Source organism: Malurus melanocephalus, unplaced genomic scaffold (assembly GCF_030028575.1).
Source record: "Malurus melanocephalus ecotype Western Australia unplaced genomic scaffold, MMel_1.1 scaffold_56, whole genome shotgun sequence".
Taxonomy (NCBI): domain Eukaryota; kingdom Metazoa; phylum Chordata; class Aves; order Passeriformes; family Maluridae; genus Malurus; species Malurus melanocephalus.
Window position 1 is genome coordinate 2,710,714 of NW_026623288.1, and position 18,947 is coordinate 2,729,660.

Sequence of the window (18,947 nt, forward strand, 5' to 3'; positions counted from 1 at the left end):
TTGGAGAGCTACACAACAATGGAAAGGKCAAGACATCAAATAGAGGCAACACTGGCGGGTGTCTGCAAGCCCTTGAGGGGGTGCCAGGAGGCAAACACAGCTTTTTCCTTTAGATTTCCAGATCAAAGTTTGGGACAAGCTCTAAGTCCAACCTTTTATACAGCCTGAAAGAGAAAATTCCTCTACAGAAAGGCATGGAGGACTGAGCAGTACAGGGATTTGTAAAATCTGTGAGGTGCCCCTAACTCGGAGACAGCAGGCAGGCTGTTTACAGTTCAAAATGAGAGATGTCTTTTTAAAAGTGTTTTTAAAATTAAAAAAAAAAAAACCAGAAGATTCATCATTTCTTTGGCTTAACTTCCTCCACAGTTAGTCAGAAATCATCAGGAAATGGCACTGAAGGAAATCCGTGCTGTTCTGCCCGGTCAGCACAAGGAATGTGCTCACACAGAGGATGCTGAGGGGGGGCTCTGCCTCCTCCCAGGCAGAGCTGAGCAACGCACCAGAGACAGCTCAAGGGTGAACTTGCATGATATGTAAAGACACAATGACAGRGAGGCAAAATAAAGATGGATTTCCATAATCAGCACACCCCAAATCTGACTTTTGCACCAAATGAAAATTTGAAATGACTCCAGAAATTTTAGTAATTCTTTTTTTTATGTTTATATTTAAAAGAAAAAAAAAAAGCACAAAAAAGCACACTTCACCATCCATGCACCTCTTCAGACTTTTCTCTAAACTGCTCTGTTAAACAATACACAAGGCTCAATGAACAGATTAATTTCTTCTGCAGACCTGCCCTTTGGTGTCACAGAGAGCAGAGCCTGACCCATGCTGGCAGGTCCCCAGRCTGCTCCAAAACAGAGAAGAAAATACACTCTACAGAGAGACAATCAGGTGCATCCCAGCCTGTATCCAAAGGCTACACTGAAAGAGAAAACAGCTCTGAATTGCATCTTATGTTTATCAGGGTTATTTTTGCTATGGATGCTTTTGATCTGCTTTCCATGGAAGCAGCAGGTTCAAGGAGCTCTGTGGCAGGAGGAAACCCCCGAGGTCCTTCTGCCAGGGAAAGGCTCAGCGTGGAGCCCATGCCTGGCTGTGGGGATGGCTCTTTGTGCCCACTGGCTCCAGCWTGGGGACACTGGCTTTGCTTGACAGATCCATAAACCTTTGTTTTTGTGCAGAAGCCCTGTGCGAGCTCCTTTTGCTGTGTGGATCRAGAGGAAAGCACACCCAGCTCCTTGCACCCTGGGGAAAAGTCTGTCTTGTAGCTGGGGAAGGGAAACCTGCAGCCTCAGGAAGAGGCAGGAAAAATCATATTCCATCAGAAAATTCACCTAAAAGTGCTGTATCTTAGCAGCTGATGGGATGTGCTTTCTCAATAACCTTTTAACTCTGAATGGTCAGAAAACACTTAAAAATCATATTTCTGTGATAACCCTGACACTTGCACTGCAGCCAAGCAGARCCCTTTGCCTGGAAAACGTTGACGCAAAGGCTTCCTGGTGCTGCAGAGCAGCCGTCAGTGTGAGATGGGATCAGTAACTCCAGCCCAGGGTTGAGCAACCTGTTTGTCACATTGTGATCTGGCCACTTCCCGGGGAGGTGCTGGCGTCCCCTCCCCACCAACCCTCCCAGTACAAAGGGCCAAGGGCAGGCCAGGCAGGRCAAACCCAGCGGGGAAAGCTGCGAGGCACAGGGCAGGACAGTGCTGAGCAAACCCTGCCCTGCTGTGCCTGATGCCAACCTGCTGCTTCCATTGGGAAATTACAGCCCAAGAGCCTCCAGTGCATCCAATCCTGCTTTGGTGGGAGTTGGCAGCAGCTTTAGGGTGGACACAAGGCRTCCAAAGATGTCTGTGGATCAGTGGGTGGGAGCTCATAGGAACACAACTTCCACATCCCAAAACATCACCTTTTGTTTTGGCTTGGAAGGCATGGCAGTACCTGTCCTTCACAAAATCTGGAGATAATCCTTTTATCTGCTGTTCACATCATGCATAACCTGGCAGCCATCACCCCAAACAGGAGAAAAAAAAGAAACTGCTTTGGTGAGRAAAGGCACTTGGTGCTGGCAAAGGCTTTCAGCTGTCATGGGATCTACTTTGTGCTGTGATTGCTTTTTTYAATACCAGCCATGACGATGAGCTCCCCCACTTTCTGCTTAAACAATAGCCACCAGTGGTGGTTGTGGTGGTTTTGGACTCTGGGAAGACAGATAATGTCAACAGCTAAGGGCCATCAGTCTTGCTCAACAGCTGAGGSCTGGCTGRRCATGTGCCAACCAAAACACGGCTGGAATGTAAATATGACCATAAGTCAGTCATCTTACTCCATAAATAGTAGGCAGCCCAGGCCTGTTGAGCTCTCCTGCATCACTGCAGGCTGCAGGACAAGAGCTGCCCTTGAGGAGGGACACCTCTCAAGGTTACTCCTGGGGGCTGAGAGAATCCTTGTCRCATACTGAACTGGGAATAAGCGYGCTGAAACTTTGAAATCTCAGCTAAGTCATACAAAGAATTGGTTGGGCACTTCAGACATAAACCATTGACCAAGTCTGGGTCTGTRTGTGGACACAGCTGCACAGACACCCCTGAGAAAGGAGTTTAGAATGCAAGGGGGTCCTTCTTGAACCTTGTGTCCCAACAGGGGGATCTCCCTGACGTTTCTGGCTGACCTGTCCTCTCTGCTCAGGCATACCTTGCCATATTGCTACTACTCTCTAACAGGGGAAGTGTGTGGCCCTCACTCCATCSGTGACACAAACCTCAGGGAGCATCACAAAGCAAAGCCAGAGGGCAGAGAGAGCCACTGGACCTCTTTTGGCCAGTATCCCTCCCTTGTCCTTGCAGCCAAGACCTGGGGGWGCTGGTAACCCCAAAACCAGCCTCTGCTGCTGTCAGGGCAGCGGAGAGGAGCAGCTTCCACTGCCACCTTAAATGCCAGTCTTCAATCTTCACTTGTGAAACCTCTCGGGGGGAAGTGGTTGATCTCAAGCTGTTGTTTGGAGTCCTTCCCTTTCTATTTTCATGGAAGTCTCCAAATAGATGTTACGCCTCACTGCTGAAGACGGCATTTCTTAGGAAAATAAACAAAATACTGTTGCCACAGACCAGACTTTGTCGATGGTGGTACTGAGGTGGATGAAGTTGTGCTGTTTTCCTCTTGCTCTCTGCACACCCACGCGTGCCCACGGCAGAGGGAAATGGGTCCAGCAGAAACTCGTGGAGCAAAGGCAAGGGGAAATTCAGGAYTCAGGCTCACAAGTTAAAGCAATCCACTTGGATGTTTTTCATAAAAGAGTATTTTTCATCAACTGCTTGATAATGAAATCAGCTGCCATGCCGTTTTGGCTGATGTTAAGTTGACAGTAGAATCACTGCCGTTCCCAGCCCCACAGTGTCCACTGCCAAGGTCCCTGATGTCCAGTCTGCTTCTACCAAGGCTGAGCAGCCTGACTGTTGGATTTATCAAAGCCAGAATTTCTGGTATGGGTCAYTGTTTGTGACACCAAGTTAGACAGACAGCAGAGAGCTCAAGGACAGCCGTCAGGCAGGGCTCACCTCCTCCTCCCCATGCCTCATGCTGTCAGACACCTTCCTCACATGCTTGTTCTTCACTTCACAACCCATCTAAAGACTCCCAGCCCTGAGGGACTGCCAGTGAAATAGTATGTGCTGGAATTGAAAAACAAACAGACCTCTATCTGCAGAAAAGATTTGTATCTCTGTAATGTGTATATATATATATTTATAGCTTGAGGACACATGTATGTGCATGTTCTGGAGAAGCAGAAGGCATCTGTCTGTCACACTGTGACACAGAGGCAGGTGGGGGCTGGCCTGGAGCTGCACTGTTCCTGSAGGAAGACCAGAGATTCCATTTCTGTGTCTGCCTGGCTGCCCAGAGCCTGCTCTGCCGTGCCTGTGCCCACCCCAGCAGCTCGCTGTGCTGGCTGAGCTGGCATGCTGGGAAAGGAGAGGAAAATGCCTTTTTCCCTGACACCTCCTCCCGTGCAGGGCTACCCCAGGGCAAATCCAACCATAACCAGCAGTTTGTGCTGTGACCAGGATGCTCCTAAACACCAGCCATGGTGACTTCAGCTTTCAACAGCATAGGGAGGGATAGAAAACCACCATTTTGATATTTTTATTGCTATTGGAAATGTCCTCTTCCATGCTCTCAGTATCTAGTGGGTCTGAGCCCATGTTGTGGCTCCCGGTGTCAGGATTTTAGGGTGAGTTATGACACACAAGGCAGTGCAGCCACCTGTAACAGTTTTGCTCTGGTTCCTTGATCAGGTCAGTACAGCCAGGCTCACCTGTACTGCTCACATGCTGCCTGTGGGATTCAYTGCAGTACTGGCCATCARTTTTGGTTTGCCAGAAGTSGGYACCATCAYCCTGGTCACTGCTGCAGCWCTGGGGTGACACTGGTGACACTGGTGACACCAGCCCTTGTCTCCTCACCGCCCGCAGTGTCACTGCTGCTGTCACAGCGTTCTGGCACACAGCAAGGCAGAGGTGGGAGCCCTGCAGCAGCTGGAAATGTCTCGGTACAAACATCTGCCCTGCAGGGTCTCGGGCTCGTTGTCCCAGGGAGATAAGCAGCGCTATCTGGCACTGGGCTGCTCTGAGCTCGGGTGTGCCAGCCACAGCGTGGCAACCTGCCAGCACTTTGAGGTGGAAGGGTCCCGACCTGCTCCCCAGATGTCCACTCCATGGCAGTTYGGCATGCAGGAAGCTTTGCAGTCGCTGTTTTTGTTATTTTTGCCATGTTYTACAYTCTGAAGCAGSMRRMYKKYCSKKKTWAWKSYYSSRMMMYKKKGSMAARGSMMTYSYRSMRKMYYYKGGKSGKTYCCMGGSCMMCCCMWGGRRGGKKGRRSYYCYKGGSCTSGACACAGAGATCTCCATTGCCCGGGGAGCAGAGAGCCTGGCACAGTTCATTGCCCTGCACTTTGAACCCACAACTTCCCGGCGTGAGTGGCACCCTGTGAAGGATGGCCTGGCTGATGGTGTGTGCAATAAACCCTCTCTGGCTGCCCAAGAGCCTCTGCAGCTTTCCAGCAGCCCCATGCCCTTCTCAGCTGCYGCCTGGAGAAGAAAGGGATGCCACTTCCTCCATCAGTTCAGCTCACAGGTGGCCCTGCTGTGGCCATGCTGACATTAACAGCTCTCCAGTAGGGTTTTGCTGCTCTTCCATGCAGGGACAGTGTGGCTTTCCTGGGGATGAAAGAAGGGGCACAAGGAACCACCATCACCTGCTCTGCATCTTCTGCTGGGTGTAGGGACACCTGCAGGAAAATACTTTTTATTTTTTTTTCTTTGCAGAGTGCAGTGCCTATGACTGCATTGCCTTTACCACCAACCCCAGCCCTGTGTGAGGAATGGAAGCCTCAYCCATCACTAAGATGATGTGTGTACTTGCATACTGAACCCCACACTTGCATTCAGCAGAGAAAAAAGCTGTCAGAAGTGGGGATTCATTAGGGGTTGCCAGTACTCCACTTCCATTTTTGTCTGCTCAACCTTAGCACTTCAAAAAACAATAGGAACCAAAGCAACTGATGCAAAGGCCAGGCCATAGCTGAGAAAGTGATAACAACAGGGACAGCTAATAAACACTGCCATTTGAGCTGATCACAAAGGAAGRTGAAATGAACCCACGCTCGCTGAGAGCAGAGCGTGTGCACAGGCTYGTGCTGTTAGCATGTCTGTGTTCCACACTTTGGAAATGTGCATGAAAATTGGCCTCGGGGCTTTCWGCAGCAGCCAGAGCATCCTCGTGCCAGCTGCTTATGGAGCACAGGGCACTGTCTTGTGCCCAGTATTCTTGTGCCCACAGATGTTACCACCTTTAACATTTTTTCTCTCCTAGGCAATGAGGTGGATAGCAAAACGTCACCTCTCTAGCAATGCTACTTAATGGAAAGAGCTATTTGACAGCTGGCACTTGGTCCACCCATCTGGGATGATGATGGCTTCTATGAAAAGGGAGGAGCACAGAAAGGAACATGGCGCTGTCTGCTTGGCTGACTTTCTAAAAATACCCTGCTCAGCTCTCTCATCTGCACAGTCAGCACAGCAGCTTCTCCTGACCCAGCCAGGGTGATGGGATCTGATTTTCAGCAAGTTTTCCTGTGAGATCACACTCCATCCATCCCCTCTCCAGTAATTCTTGAGCCCACTGCCCACCTTATTCTCAAAGAAGAGAATGTCTTTATAAAGGTCTTGCAAATTTTGTGAGAGCAGGTAATCAGGCTGAAGGGGGAAAAAAGGAGCATGAGAATGAATTAAACCCTGGGAAAAAAAACTTGACTGGGAGTTGGTGGCTATTAGACACCAGAAAATCCACTCTTTACTCAAGGTTTCTCTCTCATGTGGATTCATTGGTGTTTAATAAACCGTGTACTTCCATTTGAGCTTTTCCTGTGGTTAGAACATTYGCAATGTGTGGCTTCTCTGATGTCTTTTAAGCAGCAAAGTTGTGCCGCAGCCTCAGAGAACTCAGTCTGTCAGTCCCCAGGCATAAACCCCATAGAAAATTACCTATTAGTTTGTTTATTAGTTCTGTGGCACATGGGGCTGCTTGYTAGATGCAGTATTTTCCACAAAAACAAGCAAAAGGACAAGCAGGAGAGGCAGTTTGTGTGCAGTGGGAGTCACCCCATCTGACAGCACCTGCTGCAACACCAGCTCAGGCTCCTTCTTCCACTGTGACCAGCCCCTCATCTGTCTCCAGAAGTTCTCAGTTACCTCTCTGAACACCCCAGTTTTGGTTAAATTCTTAGTGCTTGCGCTGAATGCTAAATTCAAGTATCCTGATTTGGTTTATTTTAGTTTGTATTAAAAAAAATAGTCCTGTATTAAAAAGAAAATCCATCTCTTGGACAATTTTGAAACCACTGTGTTTCAATGGCATTGACTTGGYGCTCATTCCATCAGCAAGGTATTGCAAATAAAAATTGCAGCTTCAAAACACTTGTAACTCTGCTGTTTGCACCTGATTCTATTTTTCCCTTTCAGGATCAGCCTTTCAGAGGCTTGTGAGCACTTAGTAACAGTGTTAGATGTGCTAGATGCCTTKATGGCATCTCACAATGTGCCTAAGCTCATTTGTCCAAGCCTTTTTCTGGTTTGTTTGGGRTTTTTTGGCAAGTCTAGATAAAAGGTATGTACTGGCTTGCCCTTGTCTTCCATTTCACTGACACACTCAAGGAATCCAAATGGAAAATTTTCCTTTATCAGCATCTGCAGCTTTGCCCGTATTTATTCCTACTTAGCCAAATGTCTCATTTTTATTGTCATTTTTTGTTCCCATTTATTTATTTGGTATGAAACTAATATCCAGTGGGCTTTAATTTCCAGGAGTGCTTTAAACTGACTTTAATACAAGATTGGTTTCCATTGGCAGTGTTATRTTTTTCTGGAGGTTATGCTGCGAGCTCCTTCCTCTGTTGCCATGGTACAGCCCCATCAGCCCTCCCCCACTCTCCCCAAATCCTTTTTCCCCAAGCCAGGTGTGCCCCTTTTCCTTGGCAGGGACRGAAACATTGTGAATCTGCTTTGGTCCTGCTTTTCAAAACCCTTCTCATAAACCTACTCAGGAAGTAACAGACCAAASCAGGACTGGTTGGAGTAATTATATTACACCAATTACATCATATTGTAATATTTMTTTTGTTTTGCCTTTAAAAAACACATTGAATCATCATGTTAAAGGGAAAGGGGACTTCCATGAACTTTGCTCAGAAGAAGGAACCAGAACAGCTTCCTTCACCAAACAGCAGCTCTGTCTCAGGGAAGTACTTCAGAAAAAATACAAAAACCTTCTTAAATATGTTGTTATTGACAGCCATACACCTGCAAGGAACACGAAGAGCCTAAGGGCAGGAACAGCAGCCAGCTGCTGCACAGGGAGCCACAGGAGGTCTGCCTTTCTGCCTCCCAGCACTGTTTGCAACTYCGGCATAACTCCAGATTAGTTTTTCCTTCCCCTTCTTTCTTTTCCTCTTTCTTTTCTCTCTTCTCTATACAAAGTCAGCAATTTAAAAGTTCAAACTCCACCAGCAGTCACGTTTGAGAGGCAGAAGTTGGAGATGGCTGAGAAGAGGAGGGACAACTCCCAGGGCCAAGTCCTGCCGCAGGTCACTGCTCCTTGGCAGGGACAGAGGAAGCGTGACCTTCCCTCATGTGACTGGAGAGGGGAAAACCCGCCTGTGGCTTTTAGCAATCCTACACTGCTGAGCATAATTTTCATGTTTGCAGGGTGCTTGAAAAAGGGGCTTAAAGGCCCCAGGGATTGTRCACAATTTTTGCATTTTGTGGGCTCCAAAAATGGCCCTGAGGCAAAGTCAGGATCTCTTGAGGTGAGGTCCTGGAGGAAGGGGCTCATGATCTGATCTGATCTTCTTGCATTTTGCAGTTATGCAAGGTTTGAATGAGCCCTGCCATAGAGTCCCAGTTGTGGAGCTCCATTTCTTATCAATATTTTACAACTCAGACAGAGGRAAACAAAGATCTTTAAAGGGAATGACAGAATATGGTGCCCATAAATCCAAACTGGACAAGAGTGTGTGGAGATTTTTCCAGTTATGTCTCTGTTCAGGTGAGAATTAGTCAACTAACATTGAAACTCATTCTGGTATCCGGCTTTTTAGATGATGCTGATGTCTTGTTTCTCTCCCAGAAACTTTCTCATCCAATTTCAACCACACCTGACACTGGTAAGGATCCCCAAGGCACTCTGCTTTGGTAAAACTCATGGATAAAAGGGAGCCAAGAAGAAAGAACTCTCAGTGCCCCGGCATGGAGAAAGGCTGGGGCAAGGATTCACTCGTTTGTGACTGGAGTGCTGGGTCAGGAAATCAGCCTCAAACCCCCATCTCAGCCACCAGGAACCTCATCTCTGCTGCTGCCATGGTTTGTTCCCTTCTCTTGCAGGCAGTGTGGAGATGAGGTGTTTCTCAGACACTTCAGTAGCTGAACTGTGAGAGAAGCAGTCTTGTTTACAGCTCACTCTTCCATGCAGATGTCTTACTGGCCACCAGGAAAWACGCTAATGACAACAGTTTAACTCTCCTGGGTTTAAACTGGGATTGAACAAGCCTGAATAAATTTAGTTTTATAATTTTAGATCACAATCACAGTATTAAAAAAAAATAATTTAGTAGTGATTTTTATCTCAACTCTATCAGCAAAACAACAGCCTCCAGTAAGGTAGGTTGTGCTATATTTTGGATTCAGTGCTACTGAGCAGATGGTATTTATTGACAAACCTGCTGCTAAACTGTTTGCATTCCCGGGGCTGTAGGTACAGTCAGCCTGCAGCATATTCACTACTCATTACTAAAATACTCATTTCCCTGGAAAACCATCTGTGTCGCTCAGTCATGGCAGAAGCCCAGAAACATCCATTCCCCCCAGAGCCACTGTCCCCAGTGCTATTTATATGCATCTAAGCCTGGACCACATTTCCTGCCTGAAGCCCTCATTGCCTGCCCATACAGTAAACAGAGGGCAGTAAAATGAGTGAGAGGTAAATTGTACCTATAATTTCCAGTTTTYACCTTTACAAATATGAACTAAAGCATAGGTGGAGGAGAATGGAAAAGAGCAAAGCTGTTGCATTAGCCAGGGCAGAATGCCTGAAGGGTAGTTTCTTCCCCAAAGTAACAAGGCACAGGACAAGATGAAATAGCCTCAAGTTTGTGCCAGGRGATGTTTAGATTGGATATTAGGAAAAATTTCTTCACCGGAAGGGTTGTCAAGCCCAGGAACAGTCTGCCCAGGGCAGTGGTGGAGGCACCATTCCTGGAGATATTTAACAACTGTGTAGATGCAGCACTTGGTGACTTGGTTTAGTGGTGGGTTTGGCAGTGCTGGGTTAATGGCTGGACTTAATGATCTTAAAGGTCTTTTTCAACCTAAATGATTCTGTGATTCTACCTGCAGCCATACACAGGATGCACAGGACAGCCCAAACCCAGAGCAAGTCAATACACTGACTGGAAAGGAACATTTGAACTCATATTTGGGCCTGACCAGCACAAAGACAGAGCCGTGGCAATGGGAAACACTCAATTCAGGCACTTTTATGTGGAATTTWGGCATTTTGAAACAGAACTAAATTAGTGAGTCCCTGCTGGGGAGGAGGTAGCACAGAATAGCTGCTGTGCTTCAGCTCACACCCTTCTTTATTGCAAAAGAGCTTCCCTGTTTAGACAGGCCCTAAGAGATGTAGACATTTGTAATGTGTATTTAATCTTTCCATCTCTTCTTTTCTTACTGTTTTGATGTTCCCTCAGGCTTTGAAGATTCAAGATCATTTTTTTYCCAGAAACTACAAGTCTTAAAACAAAAATAAGGCAGTTGGAAATTGCCTGCTGCCAGTYCGATTAAAGAGGTTGTAGCTTTTTCCAGCACAGGAAATGTTCAATATTTTAATATCAGTGACCATGTATTAATGCATTTATGCCCTTCGGTCTATAGAAATCYTTCATTCACAACATTACACACCCCAATTCATAGGACCAGTAGTATTAGYTCAGTGTTATTGTGCTTCACAGCGGTATCAAAAGATACATCTCTGCTGCTGACCCTGCTCGCCTTTGTTGTTCTCTTTACACTTTATTGGGTCAGGCTGGAATGGAGTTAATCTTCCCCAAAGCAGCCCTCATAGGGCTGTGCTGTGTRCTGCTGTTCCATTTTAGTTTTTCCCCAACCCTACAGCTGAGGAGGSGGAGTGATTCAGCGACTTGGGGGGCATCTGGTGTCCCACCAGTGTAAKCCACCACAGCCCTTTTTGGTGCCCAACATGGGCCCAAGACAAGGGCAGTTTTGTACAAAGCATACTTGTTCCCTCTGGTCATCTCACATTCCTCAACAAGGAATATGCTGAAGCACTTAATAACACCCTTTATATCATACAAATATTATGAAGAGACAAATTTTTATGTACTAGTGAAAGATGTAGTATTGTGAATGCAAATGTTTCCTGCCTTATTGCTTTTATACGTGTACTGCACTAGCAGACAGTTGGTGTGCGGCAGTCTACCCACRTATTTACGGAGTATTTCACTTTAGGGATAATGTAAGCAATAGAGCTTTAATCAGCACYCTAAAATACGAGTTGATTGTCAGAAGCTGCTAGATTTTTGTTTATAACACTCGTATTCAACTGCCTCCTTTTTACTCTCCTTACTTTTTGTATTTTTACTTCAAAGTAAAAATAACTATTGCTGTGCTCTATCTTCTATTTGTATGAGCGTTCACACTTATATTAGTGTACTGTAAATGAGAAGTTACAAAAATACACCTCCCTGGAATGGCCTGGGAAGAGTGTTCTGACTGAGTAGTAGTGAGGCTGCGTTTTTTTTGTCACAGTATCAGGTCGGGCTGGGATGGAGTTAGTTTTCCTCACACAGTCCTCACAGGGTTGTGCTGAGTATCAGGAGTTGGAAAGTTGTTGAGAACCCACCAGTGGTTTGGCTTCAGCTGAGCAGTGCTCCACAGCATCCAAGCTGCAGGTGAGTCCCTTCTCCCAAGCAACAAGSGATAGGACAAGAGGAATTAGTCTCCAGTTGTGCCAGGGGAGGTTTAGATTGGATWTTAGRAAAGATTTCTTCRCCCAAAGGGCTGTCAAGCCCAGGAACAGGCTCTGCGGGGCAGTGATGGAGTCACCAACCCTGGAGGGATTTAAAMGATGTRTAGGKGTGGCACCACTTGGGGACATGGTTTAGTGGTGGGCTTGGCAGTGCCGGACGAGCTCCGAGGTTTTTGACTGATTTCAAGGGTCTGTGGAAATGATTCCACGATCCCTTGAAATCGGCTCAGCACGGAAGGTTGGGCTCTTTTATTCGGACGTCGCTACTGAAAGTCTGCAAGACAAAAGAAAACCCACCACCCCAAAAACTAGTGTAACCAGATCTCGCAGAAGGTGTCCCTGCCCCTGGMGGGTAGGTGGAACCAGGCTAAGGTCCCTTCCAGCACAAACTGTTGTGATCGGTGATAAAAATCTGCTCTCGATGATTCCYCTCGTCCACCCCGCGACAGCACGGCCCCCGCTCCTCCCAACCCAAACTCGCCGTGAAGACTCGGCAGGTTTTATTTTTAATTCACACCCACCCACGGAACAAAGAGCCGGCGGGCAATTCCCTGAAAGGAGGCTGTAGCCAGGTGGGGAGTGGCCTCTTCTCCCAGGCAGATAGCGACAGAACGAGAGATCGTAGTCTCGAGCTGCACCAGGGGAGGTGTAGGGTGGAATTAGGAGGAATTTCTCCACAGAAAGGGTGACTCGACATTGGAATGGGCTGCCCAGGGGAGTGGTGGAGTCACCGAGCCTGGAGGTGTTTAAGAAAGAACTCGGTGCCATGGTGTGGTTGACACGGTGGTGTTCGGTCACRGGCTGGGATCAATGATCGCAGAGGTCTGTCCCAACCGAGCCGCTCCTGTGATTCCGGGTGCCGGGGCGGCGGCTCACGGAGCGCTGCGGGGTGCGGCCCCACCGCCCCGGACACCTGAGGATCGGCACCGGGGGCGGCCGGGGCTCCTGCCCTGCCCCGCTACTGCTCCCGCTCCGGCCCCGTTCTGATCCCGATCCCACTGCTGGCCCCGTTCTGATCCCGATCCCACTGCTGGCCCCGTTCTGATCCCGATCCCAGCCCCGTTCCGCTCCCGGCCCCGGCCCCGTTCTGATCCCGATCCCACTGCCGGCCCCGTTCTGATCCCGCTCCCACTGCCGGCCCCGTTCTGATCCCGCTCCCAGCCCCGTTCTGATCCCGATCCCGCTCCCGGCCCCGCTCTGATCCTGGCCCTGTTCCGATCCCGATCCCGCTCCCGGCCCCGCTCTGATCCTGGCCCTGTTCCGATCCCGCTCCCGGCCCCACTCTGATCCTGGCCCCGCTCCGATCCCGATCCCGCTCCCGGCCCCGTTCCGTTCCCTCTCCCGGCCCCGTTCCGATCCCGATCCCGCTCCCGGCCCCGCTCCAGTCGGCCCCGGCCCCGCTCGGCAGCGGCGGGGCGGGAGCGGGGCGGGCGCGCGGTCACCTGACGCCGCGGCCGCCGCCATTTTGTCTGTGAGCGTAAATGTGAAAGGGAAAGCCGGGGCGCACCCGCGGGCGGAGGCGGCAGCGCCGAGCGGCGCCGGGAGCCGAGCGATCACCGCCGGCGCTCCGCGGAGCAGCGGGAAGAGCCCCCGCGGCGGCGGCCGAGAGGAGCCGCTGAGGCGGAGCCCGGCGAGCGCTCCCGCCGGAGGGAGCCGCCGGCGCCCTTCCCCCGGGAGGCTGCGCTCGCCCCCGGCCGCGGGGGAGCCGCCGCCCCGGCCTTGCGGGGGGATCGCGGCGGAGCCGCCGCCAGGGCCGCGGCGATGATGTCGGGGCAGTCGATCACCGACCGCATCACGGCGGCGCAGCACAGTGTGACCGGCTCGGCCGTCGCCAAGGCTGTGTGCAAGGCGACGACCCACGAGGTGATGGGCCCCAAGAAGAAGCACCTGGACTGTGAGTAGGACCGGCGGCGGGGCCGGGTGGGCCCGGGCTGGGAGTTTGGAGCCCGGGGCAGCAGGGGTGGCCTCGCTGCCCTCCAGCCTCGGGCGGGGGACAGGAGACAGCCGGCGGCTTGCACCTGGAGGGGGGTGTCRTGTAAGTCTGGGTGGACTTCACTGCCGTGGTCTCCAGAACTTATTTTCCACGTGGAGGGAGCGAGGTTTGTAACGCGCTGTCGCGCCCGGGGAGCAGAAATATTCCAACCTCATGAGCTGTTCCCRGTGAGAGCTGCTTAGCTTGTGTGCTCTAGATACATTGGTGGTTATTAATCCGGCACCGGAGGAAAAGGTGGGTTTACTGTTACAGGCCAGAATTTAATTTTTAAGCACTGTTTCGTCCTTCCATTCATCCCGTGGATTACAGCCGTTTGAATATTTCGAACATTTCCCCAAATATCAAAGTTTCTGTTCTTACGGATCATGAAACGAGGTAAAAGATTAGAAGCGAGGTAAAGGGAAGGGCGTAGGTGGACCAGTGCGTTTCTTCTGGATGAGTGTATGTTGCCGCTAATACATTTAAACTTAGCATGTTAAAACACCTTTCTGTATACCAAAATATGTAGAGTTACCCTTGAAATCCACGGAAGTATCAGTGGTGTTGCTTGGCTTTAGGCGTTAGTAACCGGGTAGCAATTGGMGTTCCTGTCTGCTCAAAAGTGCACAAATCGTGCACACCTTTGTAGCACAACCGCTCCCCAGCTCGGAGAAGCGAAATAAGTGCGTGTGTATGCATGTGTGTTTCCATTAAGGAGAGGAGAAAAAGGCTTGAAGCCTTTTGTTGGTTTCTTGACAGACGTKCTGGTAGTTTAGGATTCGTGCAAGTTGATGGCACTGAAAGAGCTGCGCTTCAGATTCTGGGCAGAAGCATTCTGGGTTATATTGTTTGAGGATCGTTGGGATGTGTGACCCTGTGACACTGGTCTGCTCAAACTGGCTTGTGTGAGAGCTTTCAGTGCGGATCAAACAGTTAAAACCAGCTAAATATATGTTTCATTTGTTTTTGATCTGAATGGGTGGGATCTAGCTACAGTGGTGAGTATTGCAGCCATTGTGTTGAAATTAAAAGCCTTAAAACTGGGCGACTGACAATTTCTTCTCTAAAGATACCCTTTTAAAGTTACATTATTTTTTCTGGTCTTGTGTTCTGCCTGTGGTACAAGAAGTTAATGAGGTAACCCTTGAGCCCAGAAATGGCAACATAACAGGAAGCCAGAAAGTGGTGACAGTTTGCTCAATAGTTTGAAAGCTTCTGAATCCTAAAAGAGGTAGTGTGTTGTTTTAAAATATTATTGAAATAACGTTATCTGCTGTAAAYCAACCTTACAAAATAAGAAAATGARGATATGGAGCAACTCTTTACTTGAGAATAGCATAAAATGAGATTGCTTTTTGACACAAATTCTTTTGATCCAGTCTGTTAGGAGCTGTCAGGCTCCCGAAGGTCCTCATCTGTGCCAGATGAGTTCTGTATTCTGGTGTTAATTCACTTGCTTAGACTTTGGCCTAAGACAGACAAAAATCTTGTTGTGATATGGTATCTGAAACAGAGGAATGCTTTGGTGGGGTAGGGAAGAAAAAGTGTGAAATATGGTGCCTTAAATATGTCTGTAAGGGGCTTAAAAAAAACCCCCATGCTCCTGTCTTTATTGAGCATACCCAGGTACTACCTTTCAAACACCTGCAGCCCTTTGAGTGGCACTTCTAATTTTTTTGCTTGTACACCAGACTTACTTGAATTAAATACAAGCAGGTAAATACAAAATACTGTAATCTCTGAGGAAAAAACCTCACAATATGTTTTTCCAAGATACAGTGCAAGTATTTCCCAATTTAAGTAAATTATGAAAGAAAACACAGYTGGATTTAATGTAAAACTCTGGTAGTTGTACTCTGGTCACTATATAYGTGTGTCATTCAAAACGCTCTACCATCTGGTATTATTTGTAATTGCTGCTCAGTAAAAAGCTTTACCAGGAATATTTTTTGAGAGTTGCTGTAGCTGTGTCAGGGATTGTGGAGGAGTATCAGTTTGTGCCCTCTGTTCAGATTAATTYTTAAAATCCCCTTTTTGCCAGGTTTCCTCAGCAAAACTGTGGTATTACAATATTGGTTTTTAGAGAAAGATGTTACGTATGCAGTGCCTGAACTAGTAGGTAAGAGTCTTGGGGTTTGTCTGACTACTAATTGCTGAGTAGAGTAGTCATATTTTACTTTAAGAGTGAAAAAACACCCACCAGAAAYCCACCCCAAAACCTAAGCAATGTCAATGGGAATACTTGGGGATTTACCTTTTAAAGTAGGTCAYGGTGTCCTAAATAAGTCAGCAGATCTATTTCTGTAGTATTTTGTAATATTTTTGGAAAATATAAAATGTTCTATAGAGGCTGATCTTTCCTGTTAGTGGAGCACCTGAAGGCCTTGTCTCTTCTTTCCTAGTGTGGATTCTCTCATTTCCCTCAGCCTCCTGASTCTGGTTTGCAGTGGAGTGAGACTATGTTATGCTTTTGGAGGCAAACCTCTTGTCTAACTACTGAAGTCACAAGAAAAAAGAATAAATTAAAGCTGTAGCCAAGCTGGTAACTGGCAGAGTAGACCTGTGTGTAGAYCAAAACTTGGAAAAAACCAAACCCCTAAATTAATTGCAGCTTTMACTTTTAAATTAACACAGTAATGAAAAAGCAGCTGCTATTTAACTTGTATACAGCCTGCTTGGGGAGCATGGGGAGGGGAAGGTAGTTAATGTTGTTAATCAAAACTTTGAACTCCCATATGTGCACAAGCTTTAGAAACCTTTTAAGAGTGGTAATTCTGGCGCTGTAGTTCTGGTACTGCCCATTCTTTCTTTTGGCAGCCAGAGTTTTTGATTGTCAAGTGAATGCTGATGCAGTGTGGTTCTTGCAGATACGTAARTTGTGATACAGGACAAAGGCACTTTCTTGAACTCTTTACACAGGCCGGTGGCTGTCATTCATTTGAAGTTCTGTAGTAATTTGTGAAGGTTTTCAGTACAATAATTCAGGAAATTCAACTTGAATGAAAAAAGAAATAGTATCGATGGAATCTATAAATAAGGGTTAATGTAGCTTAAAAAAAAACCAAAAACTTCATGGGCTGTCTGTCCTCTGTCCTTGTTGAGTGGGGGAGCGGGACAGAAGAGCTGAATTGCTTTGCTTCTGGTGAAGTAACTCAAAGTTCAGATTTAGCTGTTACTATATAACTGAAACTTAAAGATTGCTCTCAAATGTGTACTATAAGATCACATGTGCATGAAAGTATTTGTAACAGTTGAGTGCTATCTTTTAAGTCTTCCAGAGAAATTGTTGCATTCCTTGGCTACATTGAGAAAGTTGGCTGAAGTGGCTCTGATGTTTTACATTTTTGTAAAGTGCCATTTATGATGCAACTCTCTAGAAGATTTTTTTTTTTAAGACTGCTGGGACTGAGAAAATGGTCTTAATTCTTACATCTGTCTTAGAGCAGTTTGACTCCTGTGACCAAAGGGAAGAAATATGTTAATATTAAACCATTATGGTTGCCTTTAACTTATGTATTTATAGTTCTCTTGAGAGAGATTCTTGACCCAAGAAAATTATTACTTTTCCTGTTACTTAAAAGTTGAAAAGTATGTCAGTTTTTGTTGGTGCCTGGCTGAGAATTTTCGAAAAAGGTGATATATGTATATTTTATTTTGTTTTTAATAGCTGGATTTATACATGCTGCTCTCTGARGAGCTGTATAGCTTCATAGATGATGTGCCAGTATTTCAGATGAGTTGTGGAAAAGAAATCCTTAGTACCCTTCCAGGCAGTAAGATTTCCACAGCTCTTCCAGGCTGGTTGAAAACCCCTATGGTACTCTTCTGGTTTAGAGCAGTTTGATTTTTTTTCTTTTCCTTTTTTCCTTGTGTGATGTTAACATGTTTCTAAATTCCATTCTAGAAATAGCACCACAGTTTCACTTGCAGTTGAAATGATTCCTCTGGGTAATTGGCAAAATGCTTTGAGTTGTGAAGTGTTTATGTAAGTACTGCAATAAGAAAATGAGCATCACTCACCCTATGCATTTCATTCCAATTTTTGCTGCCAACATCCATGTTACTGTTGCCCAGCTGTCAGTCTCTCAGGTGCATGTGTTGCTTGATGCTTCCAGATGTATGTTAATAATAGCCTTTTCCTTCTGTGCCACCAGCTGTAATAGATCCCTACAGTTGTCTCTGTATAGATACTCCCGTTGCAGACTTAGAAGAATCATATAAGAGAAGTGGCACTTTTCTTTTTATGTATCTCAATTGCAGAATTAAAATGTGATGCCAGCTTTATTTTTATTACTAGTTGTAAAATAATAAYTTTWAAAACTACCCCAAGTAGCYTTAYTGAAGCCTTGAAGTAGCCTTATTTTTAAACTTGAGCTTTTGCAACACACTGTTTAAAAAGTCCAGTTTTGACTTATCAAATGCACTGAGATTTTTTCTTWGTTTAGTATTTTAGAGATATTTTGTTTGTCTAAGCATTTGTTCTTCAATATTGGTAGCTGTGGCTTATGTGTTTGGGTGTTGAAGGAGATTTTGGAATCAAAGACCAGGCTGTGCTGTAAAAATTGTCTTCAGGGCAGCCAGTCAGTGTCATCCTCAGCACATGTGTCGAGTGCCCAGGGCTGGCAGCTCACTCAGGCCCTGGAACCTCAGCCACAGCCTGAATTAGACTCCTACTGGCCCTGCCTATGGGAAGTATTTAATTTTAGTTGCCTTTTGAAGTTGCCTTCAGGCATGTCTCTTAGAGAAGCAAGCAGCACCTGCTGGAAAAACTTACTAGTGCTTCCACAGAAGTGCCCACACTTGAGAATGAAATAATAATGAAGGATCTTCTCAAATACACCGGAGCTCTATCAGCTCCGCTCTGTTATTGTCACTTGACAGAAGATTTACTTTAGTTCTGTGTTTTGAACATAGGCATCTGCATGGCTTCTTTTGGAAGCGAACCTTTATTCTGGCATAAGCCAAAACTTGTTTTATGGATGTGGGGCTTAAGGAGAGCTCACCAGTTARAGCATAGGATGCAGGTGCTAACTATTGGATTCTTGTCACATTGTGCCTGAGCAGCACTGTAAAGAACACTCAATTGCAGTTGTAGACATTAGAATGTGCAAAGGCTCTCCCGGTGTTAGAATGATCTTGGGGACTGCTGGAACATCTGCAGGGAGATCTTAGCTTGAGGGAAGGTGACAGGACTGAAATCTCTCTGGAGAGTGCTGGCAGAATATGAATGAAAATAGCTTGGCTCAGCAGATCAATGGAATTTAACTGTTACTAATGTTACAGGTATTGCTCTTTATAGAGTTTGTGGGATTTTTGTTGGTTGGAGGTTTTTYTTKGTTTGGCTKKTTTTTATAAACTGAGAGTAG

The 18,947-nt window shown here is 46.9% G+C and overlaps 1 protein-coding gene across 3 annotated transcripts in view; it reads left to right on the top strand.

Annotated features, from left to right (window-relative positions):
- Window positions 1-13,070: 13,070 nt before the first annotated feature.
- Window positions 13,071-18,947, top strand: part of LOC130573316 (phosphatidylinositol-binding clathrin assembly protein-like) — a 28,459-nt gene continuing 22,582 nt past the window's right edge. Inside the window, exon 1 of one of the 3 annotated variants that reach the window (XM_057365671.1) lies at window positions 13,071-13,503. In XM_057365671.1, coding sequence (XP_057221654.1) covers window positions 13,371-13,503 — 133 coding nt within the window. In that variant the 5' untranslated portion in view covers window positions 13,071-13,370. The remainder of the gene's footprint in view (window positions 13,504-18,947) is intronic. The other 2 variants (XM_057365672.1, XM_057365673.1) reach the window with 2 other exon arrangements.